The sequence below is a fragment of the Phalacrocorax aristotelis genome, chromosome 6 (assembly GCF_949628215.1).
Source record: "Phalacrocorax aristotelis chromosome 6, bGulAri2.1, whole genome shotgun sequence".
Classification (NCBI taxonomy): Eukaryota; Metazoa; Chordata; class Aves; order Suliformes; family Phalacrocoracidae; genus Phalacrocorax; species Phalacrocorax aristotelis.
Window position 1 is genome coordinate 17345292 of NC_134281.1, and position 17003 is coordinate 17362294.

The 17003-nt window shown below is 57.1% G+C and overlaps 3 protein-coding genes across 6 annotated transcripts in view; 1 reads left to right on the forward strand and 2 right to left on the reverse strand.

Moving 5' to 3' along the window:
- Positions 1–1392, reverse strand: part of LOC142058653 (U3 small nucleolar RNA-interacting protein 2-like) — a 38529-nt gene extending 37137 nt beyond the window's left edge. For 3 of the 4 annotated variants that reach the window (XM_075096225.1, XM_075096226.1, XM_075096227.1), the window contains exon 1: positions 951–1392. In XM_075096225.1, the coding sequence (XP_074952326.1) occupies positions 951–1298 (348 nt within the window). In that variant the 5' untranslated portion in view covers positions 1299–1392. Of the gene's footprint in view, positions 1–253; positions 577–950 lie in introns of all 4 variants that reach the window. The other variant, XM_075096229.1, reaches the window with a different exon arrangement.
- Positions 1393–3185: 1793 nt separating this feature from the next.
- LOC142058251 (uncharacterized) lies at positions 3186–4742 on the forward strand. The gene is given in 1 exon segment (XM_075095407.1): positions 3186–4742. A coding segment is annotated over 1 exon segment (1545 nt). The 3' UTR covers positions 4731–4742.
- A 9573-nt stretch (positions 4743–14315) lies between these two features.
- LOC142058252 (maestro heat-like repeat-containing protein family member 7) lies at positions 14316–16055 on the reverse strand. The gene is made up of 7 exons (XM_075095408.1): positions 16011–16055; positions 15654–15808; positions 15380–15527; positions 15061–15239; positions 14835–14972; positions 14528–14642; positions 14316–14366 (listed from the first exon to the last, which is right to left on the reverse strand). Exons 1-7 carry the CDS (start codon positions 16053–16055, stop codon positions 14316–14318), a joined length of 831 nt encoding a protein of 276 aa, XP_074951509.1.
- Positions 16056–17003: the final 948 nt, after the last annotated feature.

Sequence of the window (17003 nt, forward strand, 5' to 3'; positions counted from 1 at the left end):
TTTCTCAAAAACAACTTCTGCTGTGTTGCCCCACACGATGATGTCATCAATGTGTTGAAGGTGTTCGGGAGCTTCTCCTTGTTCCAGTACAGTCTGAATCAGTCCATGGCAAATGGTAGGACTGTGTTTCCACCCCTGGGGCAGTCGATTCCAGGTGTACTGGACGCCCCTCCATGTGAAAGCAAACTGTGGCCTGCACTCTGCTGCCAGAGGGATTGAGAAGAATGCATTAGCAATATCAATTGTGGCATACCACTTGGCTGCCTTTGACTCCCGTTCGTGTTGAAGTTCTAGCAGGTCTGGCACAGCAGCACTCAACGGTGGAGTGACTTCATTCAGGCCACGATAGTCTACTGTTAGCCTCCACTCTCCGTTAGACTTCCGCACTGGCCATATGGGACTGTTAAAGGGTGAGTGGGTCTTACTGATGACTCCTTGGCTCCTCAGTTGGTGAATGAGTTTACGGACGGGGATCAGAGAGTCTCTGTTGGTGCGATATTGCCGCCGGTGCACTGTTGTGGTGGCGATCGGCACCTGTTGTTCTTTGACCTTCAGCAACCCCACAACAGAAGGGTCCTTCGAGAGGCCAGGCAAGGTCGACAGCTGTTTAGTTTCCTCCGTCTCCAAGGCAGCTACACCAGAAGCCCACCTGTACCCTTCTGGGTCCTTGAAATACCCTCTCCTGAGGTAGTCTATGCCAAGGATGCACGGAGCCTCGGGGCCAGTCACAACGGGGTGCTTCTGCCACTCATTCCCAGTTAGGCTCACTTCGGCCTCCAATACAGTTAGCTCTTGGGATCCCATAAATCACCTCAAGTACAGCTAAATCCCTTTGATACTGGATGCCTTTCTCCATAGAGATACCGCTCTCCGCAGGACCCCAGGAGGAGATGAACTCCCCACCAGCACCCCTCCGCCACACGTGGCAGCACCAGCCCCCTCTCCCGTACCAGGTACTTGCCATCCGATGAGATGGCCATGCAGAGGACGTGGGATGCGTGCCCCATGTGCCGCTCCTCGGTGCCCTTCTTCCCCCCGGGCACCACGCACGGCCTCTTCCCGCTCTCCACCTCCCCTACGGGAAAGGCATCGCCGTCACGCCCTGGGAACCTCCCAACATATTGGGAAGCACCAACGAGCCTCCCACAGAGCCCAAAACGATGCACGTGCACATCCCCGGAAGGGGCAGGGGCCCAGCCACCTCCACAGGCACCCACGCTCCTGCTGCTGCAGGGTCCCTCCCTGCAGGGTTCAGGCTGGGGGAACAGCCAGTCGCGGCCCCAAGGGAACACTTGCATTTGATGAGGGAGCCGTCCTTGGAAGCCGAAAAGATGAACCTGTCATCTGGAGAGATGACCAGGCAGGTGACGGGCAGCTGGTGCCCCTGCAGCACTCGAATGCTGGCTGGATCTGGAGGCTGCACCCGCAGGGAGAGCGGGATGTGAGCTGGGCCTCCCTCGGTCCCTTCCCCCGGCATGGGAGTACCCAAGCACAGCACCCTCCCTCCTCCAGGGTACCAGCCCCCGGCACCCTGGGCAGAAGAAGGGCCCTGGTCCCGGAGCCAGCACCGTAACTCGGGGTGCCGGCCCTGGCTGTGCGCGAGTGCCCCCAAAGCCAGCACTTAGAGCCTGGCAGCCCCCCGGCGCCCCCAGCGCTGGGCACTTACGTCTTTGGCGACCAGGCGCTGCAGCCGACCCTTCTGCTCCAGCTGGGCAAGAAGCGGGAGGCTCAGTGGAGGTGGCCCCGGCCCCGCGGGAGCGGGGCAGAGCCCGCCGCCGCTGCCGGGACTGGGGGGACGCGCCCGCCCCACTGCTCACCACGTCCTCTTTCAGCCGGTCGCCGATGAGATCCGCCGGATGCGTCTCCTCCTCCTCCTCTGCCGCCGCCCGCTCCTCCTCTGTGGCGGACGCGGGGCGTGAGGGCCGGGCTCAGCACCGAGGGCTGCACGCCCCTCTGCCCCACCGGGGTACCGGCACCGGGCGGCACTCACCGTGCTGGCGGAGCTGCTCCAGGTACAGCTTGGCCAGGCGCAGCTTCTTCTCCTGCGGCGTCTCCTCCACCTCCTCCTCTACCGCCGCCTCCTGCCGCCGCCGCCGTCCCAACGACGGGCTGCGGGGACAGGCGTGAGCACCGGCACCGGCACCGGCTTCCCCCCGCGGCGCGGCTCGTACCTCGTCGACGGGCCGGACGGCCGCCGCCCGCGACCTCCTCTCGGCGCCCAGGACCTGAGGACCGAACCAGGGTGACTCCAGGGATGGAATTGGACGGGACGGGACACGGACACCGACCAGAGCGACCTCGCAGGGGTAGTCACTCTGCAGCCCCCTCCGCCCGGCCCGGCCCTCACCGCCGCCCGCGGCCGCCGCCGTCCCGCCGCCCCGCGTGGGGCTTTGGCCCTACAGCTGCCCGCCGCCGCCATGCTGCCGCTCCACGTGCTGCCCGTCCCGCCGGCTGCAGGGGCGCGCCCCGCGCCTATTGGCTGCAGCCGACTAGGTCCCCCTCCCGCCGCGCCTGCGGCCCCGCCCCCGCTTCCTATCGGCGGGCCGCGCTGTCACTCGAGTAGTGACGACTCCGCCGCGCCCCCCGGTGCTGCTGGGCCTGCCCCCTCGGCGACACAGCCCGCCCCCTGGTGCTGACAGCCACGCCCCCTCGGCGGCTTGCCCCGCCCCCGGTGCTGCTGGCCCCGGCCTCTCGGCGCAACGACACGCCCCCTGGTGCTGCCTGGCTTCTGGTCCCGTAGCACGGCCTTTGCGGGCTCCCAAGGACCCCGGCCTTGGCTGTCGCCGGGGGTAGTGGTGGGACGGCCTGTCCCGGCGATGCTCTCAAGCGCTAAAACCGGCTTTTGTTCGGAAGCTTTATTTTGCGCCTTTAGTGTCTTGTCTCTGGCACCTGGGGAGGCGTGGAAGGGCAGCGGGAGCACCCTTCGGCTGCTCCAAGTTAGGCAACAGGCTCGCTTCCTCAAGGATAAGCAGCCAAAGAATGTCACCACGCGTACCCAGAGCATCCTGGAAGGGCTGCTGACTGCAGGCGGGTGGTCTCCCTTTTGGAGATCGCTCAAAGGCGACAGCTCCGCTGAGGGCTTGGTTTCCCCGTGTGACCTCCTGAGGGCGAAAAGGGGGAAAAGGGGATAGCAGCATTAAGGTGTGACCCTCTCAGGACCATAAAGCCCCTTTGTGTTAGGTAAAATGGCCACTCAGAAGGCAGTTAACGCCCAGGATTTTGTCTCTTCACCGGCCAAAGGGATTGATAAACTGTACCATCTTTTGGAGGTGCACCAATCTCGCCCCTCACCCCGGGGACAAGATTGGGTGAAAAAACATTGGTTTCAACCGCAGAGTGTAGTAGGCAGGATAAGGGTAGTGTAGAAGGAAGCTAGGGTTAGACCGGGGAAAGGAAAAGCTGTAATTTGCGCAGTCCTGGGAGCGAGTCTGTCAGCAGCGGTGGAAGAGAGGAAACGGAGGCTTTGTCAAGCCGATGTCACAATAGACTCACTGCAGGTGGTCATAAAGTCACTGCAGGAACAATTGGAGGGAAACAAGCGATTGTTGCAGGAGGAGAGAAATCAAAATGCCATACTGAAGGAAGAATTGAGGGATCAGCTTTTGAGGGAAGCAGATACACTGGCGGAAGTAGAGGTGAAACTTTCAGAGAAAGGGGTACGGCAAGTTTACCCTCAGGGAGTCTTGCAGAGGGCAAGGGAAACTGTAGAAAGCTTCCCTCACATGTATCCACTCTTTAAAACAGAGTACTTGTATGAGGACAATAACGATGACCGTCCTCAAGTTCTCACCAAAGAAGTCCCATTTACAGCAACCGAAGTAGCAAAGTTGAAAAAAGACTTTGCAAGAACTCCGAAGGAATCGGAGACAGAATATGTGTGGAGAGTGTCCCTGTCAGCAGGGGGGGATGGAATTTTGTTGTCGGAGAAAGAAGCAGAAGGCTATTGGGGTCCAGGTGTGTTCTTAACTACAGGTAATCGCCGAGCCCCATGGTCATTAACCCAGAGGGCTGCGTATTGGGCCGGAGGGCTGAACCCTTTGGAGAGGGGAGATCCCCTTGCCATAACAGGTACGGTGGATCAACTAGTGGAAAGCGTGCAGAAAGCAGCCTGTCTCCAAAAGATGTATGATCGGGAGCTCAAGCCCCACCAGAGTTCCCCGATGATGATGCCTGTAGACCCAGGGAGGATGACTCCCCTGATCCGGGGACTCCCTGACTCCCTGAAACCCACTGGGATCCAATTACAGGGGAGAATTCAAAATAATTCCGAAGGAGAAAGAACTGCGGCCACTCTGGAAGGGATAATAACCCCTGACCATTGGCGGTTGGGAAGGAAAGTGTGGACGTGGAGGGAGGTAGCGCAGGAATTAATTAATTTTGGGAGAAAATATGGCCCTGATGGTGGATCGTTCCAAAAAACCGAAACAAGGGTTGTACAGTCTGCAGAGCAAGTTAACAATCGGCAGCTGTCAATTGGGAAGGGCCAGGATTTGAGGCCACTCCGCAACAATCATCCCGGGAGAGAGAGACTCCTAAGTCGACAGGGCTTATGGCATCTAGGGCTTCAGAAGGGCATTCCTCGAGACCTGATGGATGGACTCCCGACCCCAAAATTGGAAAAACTTGTACAGAAATGGTCAGGGAAGAAGGCCACTCTCGGAGTAGTTGCCGCTGCTCCACCCCTGATAGATCTTGAGGGGGAGCTGACTAGGGAAAAGGCGGAAAACTAGACCCTCCGTTCCCCAAAGGTGAGGAGAGGAGCGGAGGATGGATGTTTGTAAGACAACTCACCTTGAATCTAAGAGGGGATTTATTAGTCACAGTAGCTGTAGGACCAAGGAAAAGACCGGTAATTTTTCTAATTGATACTGGGCCACAAATCACCGCACTGATGCAGACCGAAGCAGAACGGTGCGGGATCTCTATCCCATCTAGAAATCTAATTATCTTAAATGCTCTGGGAAAGACACAGTCAATGCCTATGAGTTCAGTGACACTATGGTTCCCAGGAGAGGAAGCCCCCATCAATACCATGGTAGCCATAGGACCTTTTCAGACAAACATTTTAGGCATGGCTGCGTTGAAGGGAAGGCAGTGGCATGACACCCAGGGGAACTCGTGGTCTTTTGGCATCCCCCAGGTCAGGCAATTAACTGAAACATCTTGGGCGGAGGTGCGCCTATTGCAAACGGCACCTGGCCTTCCCCCCTCCAAGATTACCAACGTAAAACCCTATGCGTTGCTGCTAGGAGCCAGGGAAGGGATAGCCCCAGTAACTGAGGATCTCAAACAGCAGGGAATTTTAGTGTTTACTCACTCCCCGTACAATTCACCAGTGTGGCCAGTATGCAACCCTAATGGAAAATGGCGCCTGACCATTGACTATCGGCGACTGAATGCAAACACTGGCCCCCTGACTGCGGCTGTACCCAACATAGCCGAATTACTTGCAGCCATTCAAGAACAGGCCCACCCTATCTTAGCAACCATTGATGTGAAGGACATGTTTTTTATGGTTCCACTCCAGGAGTGTGATCGAGACCAATTTGCTTTTACCTGGGAAGGACAACAGTATACTTTTACCCGTTTGCCTCAGGCATATAAACACTCGCCTACCTTGGCCCACCATGCCCCAGCACAGGAATTGGCAATAATCCCATCAGAAAGAGAGGTCAAAGTCTATCAGTATATTGATGACATACTAAAAGGGGGACATACCATAGCTTCGGTGCAGACTATGCAGGACAGAACTATTAATCACCTGGAAGGAACAGGCCTTCAAATACCCAAAGAAAAAATACAAGCCCCTGCCAGTGAAGTTAAGTTGTGGGGCATCTGGTGGAAAGGAGGGTCAGCCTGTATTCCTCAGGACACCCTCTCAGCGTTAGATCAGGTAAAAATTCCGGAAGGTAAAAAGAAGCTGCAACACACCTTGGGATTCTTGGTCTTTTGGAGAAAGCATAAGCCAAAATTTGCAATAATGGCACGTCCCTTATATGACCTGTTGCGAAAGAGGGTGATTTGGAAATGGACTCCAGCTCACGATGAGGCACTGCAGCTTTTGGTGTTTGAAGCAAGCACCCATCAAACTTTGGGCCCTATCCACCCCACCGACCCAGTTCAAATTGAATGGGGGTTCGCACACTGGGGATTGTCAATTCATTTTTGGCAGAAAGGAGCAGAAGGTCCCATTCGACCGACTGGGTTTTATTCTAGGAGTTTTAAGGATGCTGAAAAGCGGTACTCCAGCTGGGAAAAGGGTTTGTTTGTAGTGAGCTTAGCTCTTAGAGAAGCGGAGCGAACCATACGCCAACAACCTATAGTTTTAAGGGGACCCTTTAAGGTAATTACGCCTGTGTTAGCAGGGACCCCTCCCCCTGACGGGGTGGCCCAAAGGGGTACTGTGAGGAAACGGTATGCTAAAATCGAACATTACTGTAGTGTTTTTACAGTCACTGAAGGTACCGCAAAGGTGTTAAACATACAGGAAGAAGCGACAAACCTTCTGGAGGAGGATACCCCTCCTCCTTCTGTAGTTAGGATTGCCCCGCCATTTTCGGAGGAGCTGCGAAACGTATGGTTCGCAGACGCCTCCGCCAAACGAGAGGGCCAACAGTGGAAGTATCGGGCTGTAGCTATTCATGTGGATACCTAGAGGGAAATAATTGCTGAAGGCGAGGGCAGTGCCCAAGTGGGAGAGTTAGTGGCGGTATGGAGTGTGTTTAATAGCGAGGGAAAAGCAGGGACTCCGGTGTACATCTACACTGACTCGTCTGCAGTATTCAAAGGGTGCACAGAATGGCTCCCTTTTTGGGAACAGAACAACTGGGAGGTAAATCGGGTGCCAGTGTGGCAAAAGGAGAGGTGGCAAGAAATCTTAAATGTTGCCAAACACGGGGATTTTGCAATAGGATGGGTGCCTTCCCACCCGGAAGGGGGTACTCCAGTGAGTGAGTGGAATAATAGGGCGGACGAATTGGCCAGAATTGCCCCTCTGCAGAAGGAGGACCAAACAGGAGAAAATTGGGATAGGCTCCTAGAATGGCTACATGTTAAACGTGGCCACGCGGGGTCTAATGATTTATACAAGGAGGCACATGCCAGAGGCTGGCCTGCCCCTCGGGACGCTTGCAGGGCCTGTATTTCAGCTTGTGAGCAATGCCGACTTTGGCTAGAGCGACATCCCAGGGAGGAGTTCCCACTCCATTTGAGAGACAAAAAGACCCTCTGGGAAGTCTGGCAAATCAATGATATTGGGCCTTTCCGAAAGTCAGAAGGAAAACAATATGTATTAGTAGGCGTGGAAGTAATTTCTGGCCTAGTCCAGGCCGAAGCATTTCCACGAGCACCTGGGGAAAATACAGTGCGGGCCCTGAAATTCTGGTTTAGCTCCCTCCCAAAACCTGGTTCTATTCAGTCAGACAATGGCAGTCATTTTACTGCTACCAGAGTACAGGAGTGGGCAAGGGAAGAAGGAATCAAGTGGGTATTCCACACCCCGTATTACCCCCAAGCCAAGGGGATAGTGGAACGAACTAATGGACTCTCAAAACGATTTCTGAAACCTCATAAGCCGCATTGGGCGGAGCACCTCTGGGATGCAGCTACCCGAGTCAGTGGTCGCTGGGGAACAAATGGATGCCCCCGATTAAATGGCTTTTGTCCTAAACCCCCAGTTTTAATTCCAACGTCTCAAGCTCTTAGTGTTCCAAGGGAACCGAACCAACCTTCTCTCCTGGACAGCCAGCGTCGGTAGAAATGCCAACCGTTGGGACCGTCCCCCTCATACTTACTGAACCCCTTAACAAATATGCCTGGAAGGCTGAAGATGCCTGGGGGGGAAAGAGCACAAAATTAACACTCGCTGGATTGTTCCCTCATTTTAAGCACGTAGATGAAGCCCAAACTGGGCAAGTCGACGTTTTGTTTCATTTCACAGGAGATCCCTGTGGGAACGCAACCGAATGTGGGAAGATTAACATTTGATTTTGACTATGTGTATTTTTGTGATTGATTGTATAACATTTGTAAGCTTAGGCTGGATTTGTAGAGCAAAATGTCAATTTTGTTGTTTTGGTGTATTGTACGGGTCGCGATCCCTGGAACAATCAGTTATCCCCTCAAAGACTTTAGGGATGAAGGAAATGATATAAAGAATTCTTTTATGCAATTGGCTGAACAAATAGCAAGTGTTTATAACCTCACAGAATGCTGGATATGTGGAGGACCGTTTGGTCTATCAAGTTGGCCCTGGGTAGCTATACCTTTGCTACCAAAATGGTGGGTGAGTAAATATAGCGAAACGAAAGGGAATAAAACATGGCAAAGCTCACATGACTCACCCAGAGAAAGGTAAATACTGTTTGGCTAGAACACAAAAGGATGGCGTCTTTGTGGGTAACGGCACATGTGAATGGACATATCAGAACGTAAGCATAACCGTTCAGGTGGGAGAGGGGCCACATGAAAAGGATGAACTCGTATACAGCTATGCCTGGGTGAATGAAGAGGGATACCAGAATGCATTTCCCAGATTTTGGTCTCTCACACCTAATACCAGCCGAGGCAACTCTGTGGGCCGTGCTTGTATTTGGGACCAGGAAGCAGGAGCTTACAACTGTAAATATTGTAATAGAATAGATTGGCCCCGTTGGAGGAGAACGTGGGAAGACCTTTGTTCAGACATACCATGTTGTGAAAACTCCACAAAGGAATCGCTATATTGTTGCGTTGAAAGTGGCCGTTTGGTTTAGAACCTACCCCTTATTTTGACCCTTCGCCCCGTGTGGAACATTGGAAAGGACCCTTTGCTAACGGATCAGTGGCCCTCGAGGGACACTGTTGCATATGTGGAAACCATGCATATAAAGCGTTACCAGCAAGCTGGTCAGGAATATGTTGCGTTGGGGTGATCCGTCCCTTGGTTTTCTTACTCTCAGAAACAGACGGAGACCATTTAGGCATTTGAATATATGATGATTTGAAGCGGGAAAAACGATCCAAAGTTACTGATACCTCCCTCACCGATGGGAGTGGCCGGTCCTGGGGTAAAGACGTGCGGACCCCCCAGCGTATCATACAACATTATGGACGTGCAACTTGGAACCCCAATTGTTACCGAAAAACGTAGTAAAATCAGAAACAACTCCTTAACACTAATTTAGTATTAAAGAGCAGGCATTCTTTATTCACGGCGCCGGATGCAGGGGGGATCGTTCCTCCTCACGTGCATACCTTACGCACCTTTCCCATACAATTTATAGATCAAAAATTTACCTATTCATACATATTCATTATTGTCCTTTCTACTGATTGGTACAAACTTGCTTGTTCCACATGTAGATTACTGCGCAAACTCAGTCGACTTCTTCTATTGTTCTCTTTTGAGTAGGTGGCATTACTTGGGTCGGTGGTCCGTGAGTCGGTGGTCGCGATCTCCCCCCTGCTGGAATTACCTTTTACCCTTTTGGCTCTCAGTCCCGGCAATCCTGGCCAGTTTTCTCAGTCTGCTACACAAAACTGCACTTTATCATTCCTTTTGACAGAAGTGCATTCTTCTAGTAACAAAACACATTGTCTATATATAAATGATTAGAAACACAAATTGGTTTTGATCACTACACAGATCGATGGATACGCTAATTCCTATACTCTATGTTCTCATGTAACAATTCTAGTTGATTTGGCTACACAATGAATGGGTTAGTGGTGCTCGAGAACCCATTTATAATCTACATTGCATTATCCGGCTGCAAGCCGTATTAGAAATTATCACCAATCAAACAGCTGAGGCCCTCGACCTACTGGCAGATCAGGCAACCCAAATGCAAACTGCAATTTATCAACATCACTTGGTTCTCGACTACCTACTAGCCGAAGAAGGCGGGGTCTGTGGGAAATTGCATGATTCTAGTTGCTGTTTAAAAATCAATGACAATGGCAAAGTCATCAAACAAATTACTGCCGGAATACGGAAATTGGCCCATGTTGCCCCCCAAACCTGGAACGGCTGGAATGTCGATATGTTCTCCTGGCTTCCAGGAGGTCCTTGGATCAAACAAATCTTATTTTACCTATTGCGTGGTCTAGCTCCGTTACTGTTTTTGCCATGTGTCATCCCATGTTTCATTCAGTTAATCCAACGTGTTGTCACAAATATGCAGTTTGTACCCATTGTATCACCTGATGGAGTTAAACACATTGGAGCTGTACGTCAATCTGTGTCATCCACAGCCCAAATTGTACAAAGCGTTTGTCTCCCCAGTCTGTTTTATTTGGAAACTGAATTGTTACTGATGTTAGGCATTGGCCTTGTTTAGAGTTTATCCTGGAAGGGCTGCTGACTGCTGGCGGGTGGTCTCCCTTTTGGAGATCGCTCCAAGGTGACGGCTCCACGGAGGGCTTGGTTTCGCGGAGTGACCTCTTACCATTCCTCTTGGGACTTCCAGCGTCCCTGGGTGGGAACGGGCGCAGGGCTGGTGGGGATGGGTGGCATGGGCAGGAGGCAGAGCTGCCCTTCCTGCTGGGGACACGGAGGGGACAAAGCTGCCGGAGTCAGAGCGTTGGTGGCTTTGTAGCTCCCGCACTCGGCCACGTCGGCCCCAGGCAGCGCAGGCTCCTCAGACGGTGGGAGGCAGAAAAAGTGATTCACCCTGGCGTGGCCCTGGGGACGGGAGGGAAGGCTTCAGCCTCAACTTCATCCTCGGCTCTGGCTCCGGCTCCGGCTCTGGCTCCGGCTTCTCCTTCCCTCTGTTTTGCAGCCCAGCCCAGCCCAGCAGCTGGTGCTTCGTGGCAAAGACAAAGCGTGTGGGCAGGTGATGCCCTGCACCACGGGAAAAAGCGGCTGTTCTGCTGCTCTCCAGAGGACGCCAGCTCCTCTGGGGCTGAGGTCTCTTCTCTCCTGTTAGACTTTGGGAAGAGGAGATACCCCAAGCCGCAGAGCACCCTAGGGCTGGGGTTGCTGCTTTCTCTCTGCCTGAGCAGAGTCCTCGCTGGGTGCCGAGTGCCACCTCGTCCATGCCCTCAGCAGCCGGAAGCTCAGCCGTTGCACGTTAAACCTCGACTCAGCCTTCCTCAAGCTGAGGATGAGGAGCGCCTGTGTTGCCAGGGAGGAGACCAGGAGACTCGTGTCTCTCCCTGCATCTTGAAGGACTGCGGGGACAAAGCAGCAGAGGTGAGGTGACAGCCCTGTGTCCCCTCCAGGCAGGGCACGTTGTGCCCCGTGATTCCAGGGCCAGGAGGGAGCCGGGGGGCGGGAGGCTCAGCTGGGTGCTGCCGGTCAGGAATGTGCCCCTCCAGAAACAGCCCCCTCCCCGGAGACACGCACACGCTGGGAGTAGAGCCCCCCTCTCCCAGGGGGGAGCTCCGTGCCGGGGTCCTTCCTCCTCCCCACTGCCCTCACTCACCCTCTCTGATGTACTGCAACTCCTCGTGCCCATCCACCTGCCGTCCGATGAGCCCTGAGGGGATGCAGCCCGTTGGGGACCCTGCTGCCTGTTGGGGACCCCGCTGCCCATTGGAGAACCCTCCACCCAGCCCACCTGGCCAGCACAGCTCCCCGGGGTGGGGGCTGACCCTGGGCTGCGGCATCGGGGAGGGGATGGATGAGCCTCCTGCCAGCCCTGCCTGCACAGCCAGGGGTGGGATGGGCAGAAGGAGTGCCCACAGGTCCTGCGCTGGGCCACAGGGACCCTGGGAGAAGGAGGGAGGGACCACGGGGCTCGTGGCTCACCGATGAACCTGACAGCTTCCCGCCGCAGGGGCTCCTGCGGGCTCCGCAGGTAGGACTGGCTCTGGCGCAGGTATTCCTTGGCCCTGCTCCTGTTCCTGGCCAGCTGGAGGGAGGAGAAGGGTGCGCGGTTGGTGCAGAGCTGCCCCCCAATTGGGCCCTCCCCCCCCGCCCAGGGCCACCCTCCTTCCCCCCAGCAGGACATTCCCAGCTCCCTGCCGTGTGGCATCGGGGTTCGGAGGGAGCAGAGGGCTCCCCAGGGACACTGAGGTGCCGTCCTGCTGGCAGGGTGCCCTTTGGGACTCCGGGGGAGAGGACAGCCTGGGGCAGAGCCTGCTCCAGGAGGGTGCATACCGCCATGGGGGCACAGGCCCCCCGTCCCCCGTGCTGGGCATGGGGCAGGGCTCACCCAGGGCGCAACCTGGGGGCGCTGGGGCTGTGCGTACCAGGCACTCGCTGATCCTCCATGCCTGCACGGTCTCGCCCAGCTGGGCCAGCTGCCGCCACTTCAGGAACTGTCCAGCACTGCTGAGGGTTTCCTGGGAGGCCTGGTGAGTAGCAGAGATGCCACCACCACCGCCAGGGACACAAGACCCTGTGTCCCCCCTCTTTGGAGGGCTCAGAGCCTGCCCTGCCCGTGCAGGGAAGACGCACCAGCTGGGGACTGATGCTGCCACCGGGTTCAGCACCCTGGGGGAATATAAGGGCAGCCACCCTCTCTGGGTGGAAGCCTGTCAGGCTCTAGTGTTTTGGCCTTGGTGACCCCAGGCTGCTGCAGAGCCACAGCGCCGTCTCTGGGGCTGCAGGGACTCACGCCAGGGGTTGTGCGGAGGGAGCTGGGTGGGAAAGGGACCTAATTCCCCATCCACCCGGGGAGCGGGAGGAGAAAGGCAGCAGCGGGCAGGGAGGTGCGCTGTGCCTGGTGCTAGGGACCCAGCGAGCTAGACCTCATGGCGACACACTTTTAAAGGGTCCAGCACCCCCCTGCCCAAGGAACAGGTCAGGTTGGGAGTCCCACCTTGGCCACATTCTTGTCCTCGTCGTGCAGGTGAAAGAGCAGTGGCAGCAGGCTGCCCCACACCACCTCCTTCATCTTCTTCTTTTTGGCATCCACCACAACCCCCATTGTGTTTCGGAAGAGCCGGATGGAGAGCTCCCGCACAGTGCTCGACTCCTGGTGCAGGAGAGGAAGAGGACCTCAGTCTCAAGCCTATGGCAAGCAAGGGGCCCAAAACAGCTGCAGGCAGCCCTGCTCCAAAAGGGAGCAAGCTGTGGCATAGAGAAGGTCTGCCCAGGGAGGCTAGGGTCCCTGGGGCTGGGGGTTGGAGAAGGAGACCCTGCGGAGGGCTGGAGGATGCTGCCAGGGCAGGGTGTGCATCGGTGGGGCTCAGCACGTCTGCCAACGTCCTGCAATCATCGTCTCTGCCGCGACAGGGAGGCTGAGCCAGGGTGGGTCCACGTGGGGGTTTGGGACACAGCACAGAGCTGCCAAGGGCAGCGATGGGGTCTGGGGGCTGCGGGGCAAAGCATCCCCCTGCAGAGCACGGGAGGCATGAATGGAGGTGCCTGTTGAGAGGGGCACGGGTCTCTCCCCCAGCCTTACGTCGCTGAAGAGCGGCTGGAGCTTCTCAGCCAGCGCCAGGGCAGTCAGGCTGAGTGTCTTCCCCTCCAGCAGCCGGAGCAGGTTGCTGAGCAGGGACAGGGCGATGGCGCTGGCATCACTGTCAGCACCCTGCAGCTGCTCCATGACATACGGCAGCAGGACGAGGGTTTTCCTTGCCTGTTGGAGACACACCATCTCCTTTTTGTAAAGGAGCGACCTACCAGAGGGGTGAAAACCCTCTCCGCGCAGACTGGCCTCCCACTAGCTTCTCAGCAGGCAGTGCAGGTCACAAGGGCAAGGTCCTGGCAGACAGGGCTTACCGCCATGGCCGTGAGAAGAGCAGGGCGCAGAGGGTGAGGACAGACAGCTCTGGCTCCTTGCCAGCCCCTTGGCTACCCCCTTCTCCACCAGACCCCCTGGGTAGGCTGGTGGGCACCTGGCGCTGCCTGGAAAGCTGCCCGAGCTGCCAGCAGCCCCTGCTGCAGCTGCTGCGTTTCACCCCGGGGCTCAGCACCCCACGGTCAGGCTCTGCAGACCCCACGCTTGGGCTGGTCACTCTGCCACCAGCACCCCTGCCAGGACGTGCTGGCAGCAGAAGCCCCTTCCCCTCGGCACTACTGCCTCTCTCCTTGCACGGCACAGTCATGGGGCAGAGGGCGGGGCAGGCAGGAGAGCTGGCAGCAGCCGGCACGGCTCCCTGTGCCCAGAAAAGCCCGAGCCACCACGTTACCCGTCACCCACTGCTCCACCCTGGGCTGCTGTCCCGGCTGTCCCTGCTGCCCCCTACTCACCGTGTCGGGCCTCTCACTGAGCCTGAGGAGGCCCCTGAGCACCAGGCTGGGCATCCCCAGGCACTGGCTCTGCAGATACATGGGGAAGATTTCCAGGGCACGGTCCAGCTCTTCACTGAGGCTGGTGCAGCCCAACATCTGAAACACGCACAGCGGGAGCTGGTGAGGTGTGGTGCTGCCTCCAACCACTACCTCAGGGCAAGGATGCTGGGTCACGACCAAGCCCAGACACAGGCAGCAGGGACTGTGGAGAAGCCCCGTGCCCCACACTCCACCACACTGGTTGCTCGCCTGCTCCTCCACGGCGACAACCAGAGCCCATCTGCTGCCCCAGCTCCCCCCACAGCAGCTGGCATGGGAGAGCTGAGCATCGGAGAGAGCTTGGAACAGTGCCGTCAGGCTCACCTCAACGAGGAAGACCATGGCGATCATCCCCCAGGTGGGCTCCTCCACACTGAGGAGTTCTGCCAGATGGCAGAAGATGGTGGAGAGCAGGGGTCTTGGGGTCTTCATCATCTCCCTGGCAGGGGGAAGGAGGCACCATCAGGCCTGAGCCAGGCAGACACATATCTTTGGGGTTTGCACCACTCTGGGCATCACCCACCTGCAGCGCTTTCTTTGAGCAACGGGAGCCCTCTGCCATCTGTGCCCCCAAGGGAGGGGGTGACATGGGGTGATGGTCCCCGAGGAGCAAGGGAGAAGGGCCTCTCACCTGGCCACAATGCGGACTCCCATGAGGTGGGTCTGGCTGCTGAGCAGGGCATCCCAGCCACCCTGCGCCTCAATGGCCAGCGCCTGGCTCTCAAAGCCCATGCTGCAGAGCAGCACTCTCATGGACTGCACCACAGACCTGCACAAAGAGAAATGCTCAGCTCCCACTGGCACCCCTGCCTTGGCTCCAGGTAGCTGGCAGGGATGAGAGGACAGGGATGGAGCACCTGATGGGACCGAGCAGATCCTCTTGGTGCTCCCTCCAAAAGATGTGCACCTCCTGCACCGTCAACTCCGTGGTGAATGACACTTGGAAAAGCAGTGCCAGGAAAAGCTGGGGGAAAATCGCCTCCACCTCCCGCAGGCAGGTGCGCTGCAGGAGGATCTCGCTTACCGTCCTGGCTGCCTGCAGAAGACAGCTAGACACTGAGACGTCCCTGCGCCCCTGGGGACGTCAAGGCTTGGGATGGGCAGGGAAGGAGAGTGGAGGCCCTGGACAGCCGAGAGCAGCCCCAGAGGTCAGTGAGGCCTCATCCAGTAACTCACAGCCAGGGAGAGGACGCGGGGGTTGTCCCCAGTAGAGGTGGAGGTCTTGCACGGCGACTGGTTCATCAGCCTGCTGAGCAGCTCCTGCAGCACCTTCTCCGCAACCTGGGGCTTGGAGAGTGTCACCTTCCACATGCGCATCGCAACACTGCGGGGACCCAGGGCTCTGTCAGCAGGGACACCCCGGAGGATGGCCAGGCTGAAGTCCCTCGGGAGGGTCTTAGGGCCCCTCTCCCGGAGTGAGAGGACCCCCAAAGGCTGGTGGGCCCCGTACCAGGTACATGTTGGGGAGCACTGCAACAGGCTGGCCACCACCATGCTGGGCTGTTTGTGCATCAGCACCAGCAGGGCCCTCTCCAGGCTGTTGAGGGCTACCACCGCCCTGATGAAGGGCAGGTTTCTGTAGATGGCCCACACGATGTTCAGCACCTGGACAACAGACACAGAAGGGAGTGGGGGTGTCAGCGGGGTGAGCGCAGCTGTTTACCCAGCTCCCACTGGGAGCCGCTTTGCATTCCTGCTGCAGTACGCTGGCTTGAGATGGCATCAGTGCTGGTCAGGCACAGGGCCCAGGGAGGAACGATCCTCTGGTGGGCCCGAGTGTTGGCTGTGCCACCCACGGGCTACTCACCTGTCCCATCGGGAAGGCAGGGTCTGCCACAAGGACTTCCACCATGTGGGCAGCCGCCCTGATGCTGTAGGCGCTTGGGGCTCTCAAGCTCTTGATGGCCATGAGGATGATGTCTACCTGGTCAGAGGGCTGGAGGTGGTACTTGAACATCTGTGCGATGAAGGAGAGGAGGGGAGGTTTGTCACCTAGAGCATCACACAGAGCATCTTGGCTGTGCAGTGAGAGTGGGATGCAGAGCCAGGCTGCGCTGGGGAGGAGACCGATGGTGGGGGTCAGGGTTCTGTGGGGAAGCGGAGCTTGCTGCGGGCTTTTGCCTAGCCTCCGCTCAGGAACAGTGTGAGCCCACATCATCCCCACGCATCAGGTGTCCCTTCACTCATGCTGACCACCCCAGGCAGGAGCCGAAGGCACTTCTTACCGAAAAGATTTCGTTAGCGCTGCTTTTTTGCGAGATCTGCCCGTCCTCCCAGAGCTGCAGCTGCCCTGTGTCATGCAGCCAGGGCCACCTGCCTAGGGAGGACGAAAACCAGGGTGCTCAGAGAGAGGGTGAAGAGCTGGAGGTGCAGTCTGAGAGCTTTAGGCAGAAAAGTCACTAGTAAAGAAAGAGGGCACCCAGGCAGGTCTGGGGAGCAGATACCCAGGGAGGGTCTGGGGCTATTGCGAACAGGGGCAAGGGGAAATGGCTCTTTAGACTGCAGGCAGGCAGGCTGGATCAGGCTTTCTCTCACCAAGGAGAGTGGTCCCTGGCTGCCCGTGCCTGGGGGCACCCAGCCCATCACAGCTTCTCTTACTTCTCTGCTGCAGGATGAAGGCATGCAGGTGACGGAGAGCTTTTGCAGCTTCGCAGCGGGTCGCCTTGTCCTTACAGGTGCAGCAGAGGGTGAGGTGCCCAACCAGCCTCCCCAGCATCACAAACCGATGTGTCTTGGAGCACTGATGCCTGAGGACTACAGCTTGTGCGAAGCAGGGGCAGACCTGGAGGAAGAGAGGCAG

What these genes read in the sequence shown, in the direction of transcription:
- LOC142058252 (XM_075095408.1), bottom strand. Translation starts at nt 16,055, where the DNA reads ATGGTGGAAGTCCTTGTGGCAGACCCTGCCTTCCCGATGGGACAG. An exon ending in TGCTCCCCAACATGTACCTG is followed by an intron (nt 15,528 to 15,653) that starts GTACGGGGCCCA and finishes GGGTCCCCGCAG; the next exon opens with TGTTGCGATGCGCATGTGGA. An exon ending in CCATGGTCTTCCTCGTTGAG is followed by an intron (nt 14,367 to 14,527) that starts GTGAGCCTGACG and finishes GCTTCTCCACAG; the next exon opens with TCCCTGCTGCCTGTGTCTGG.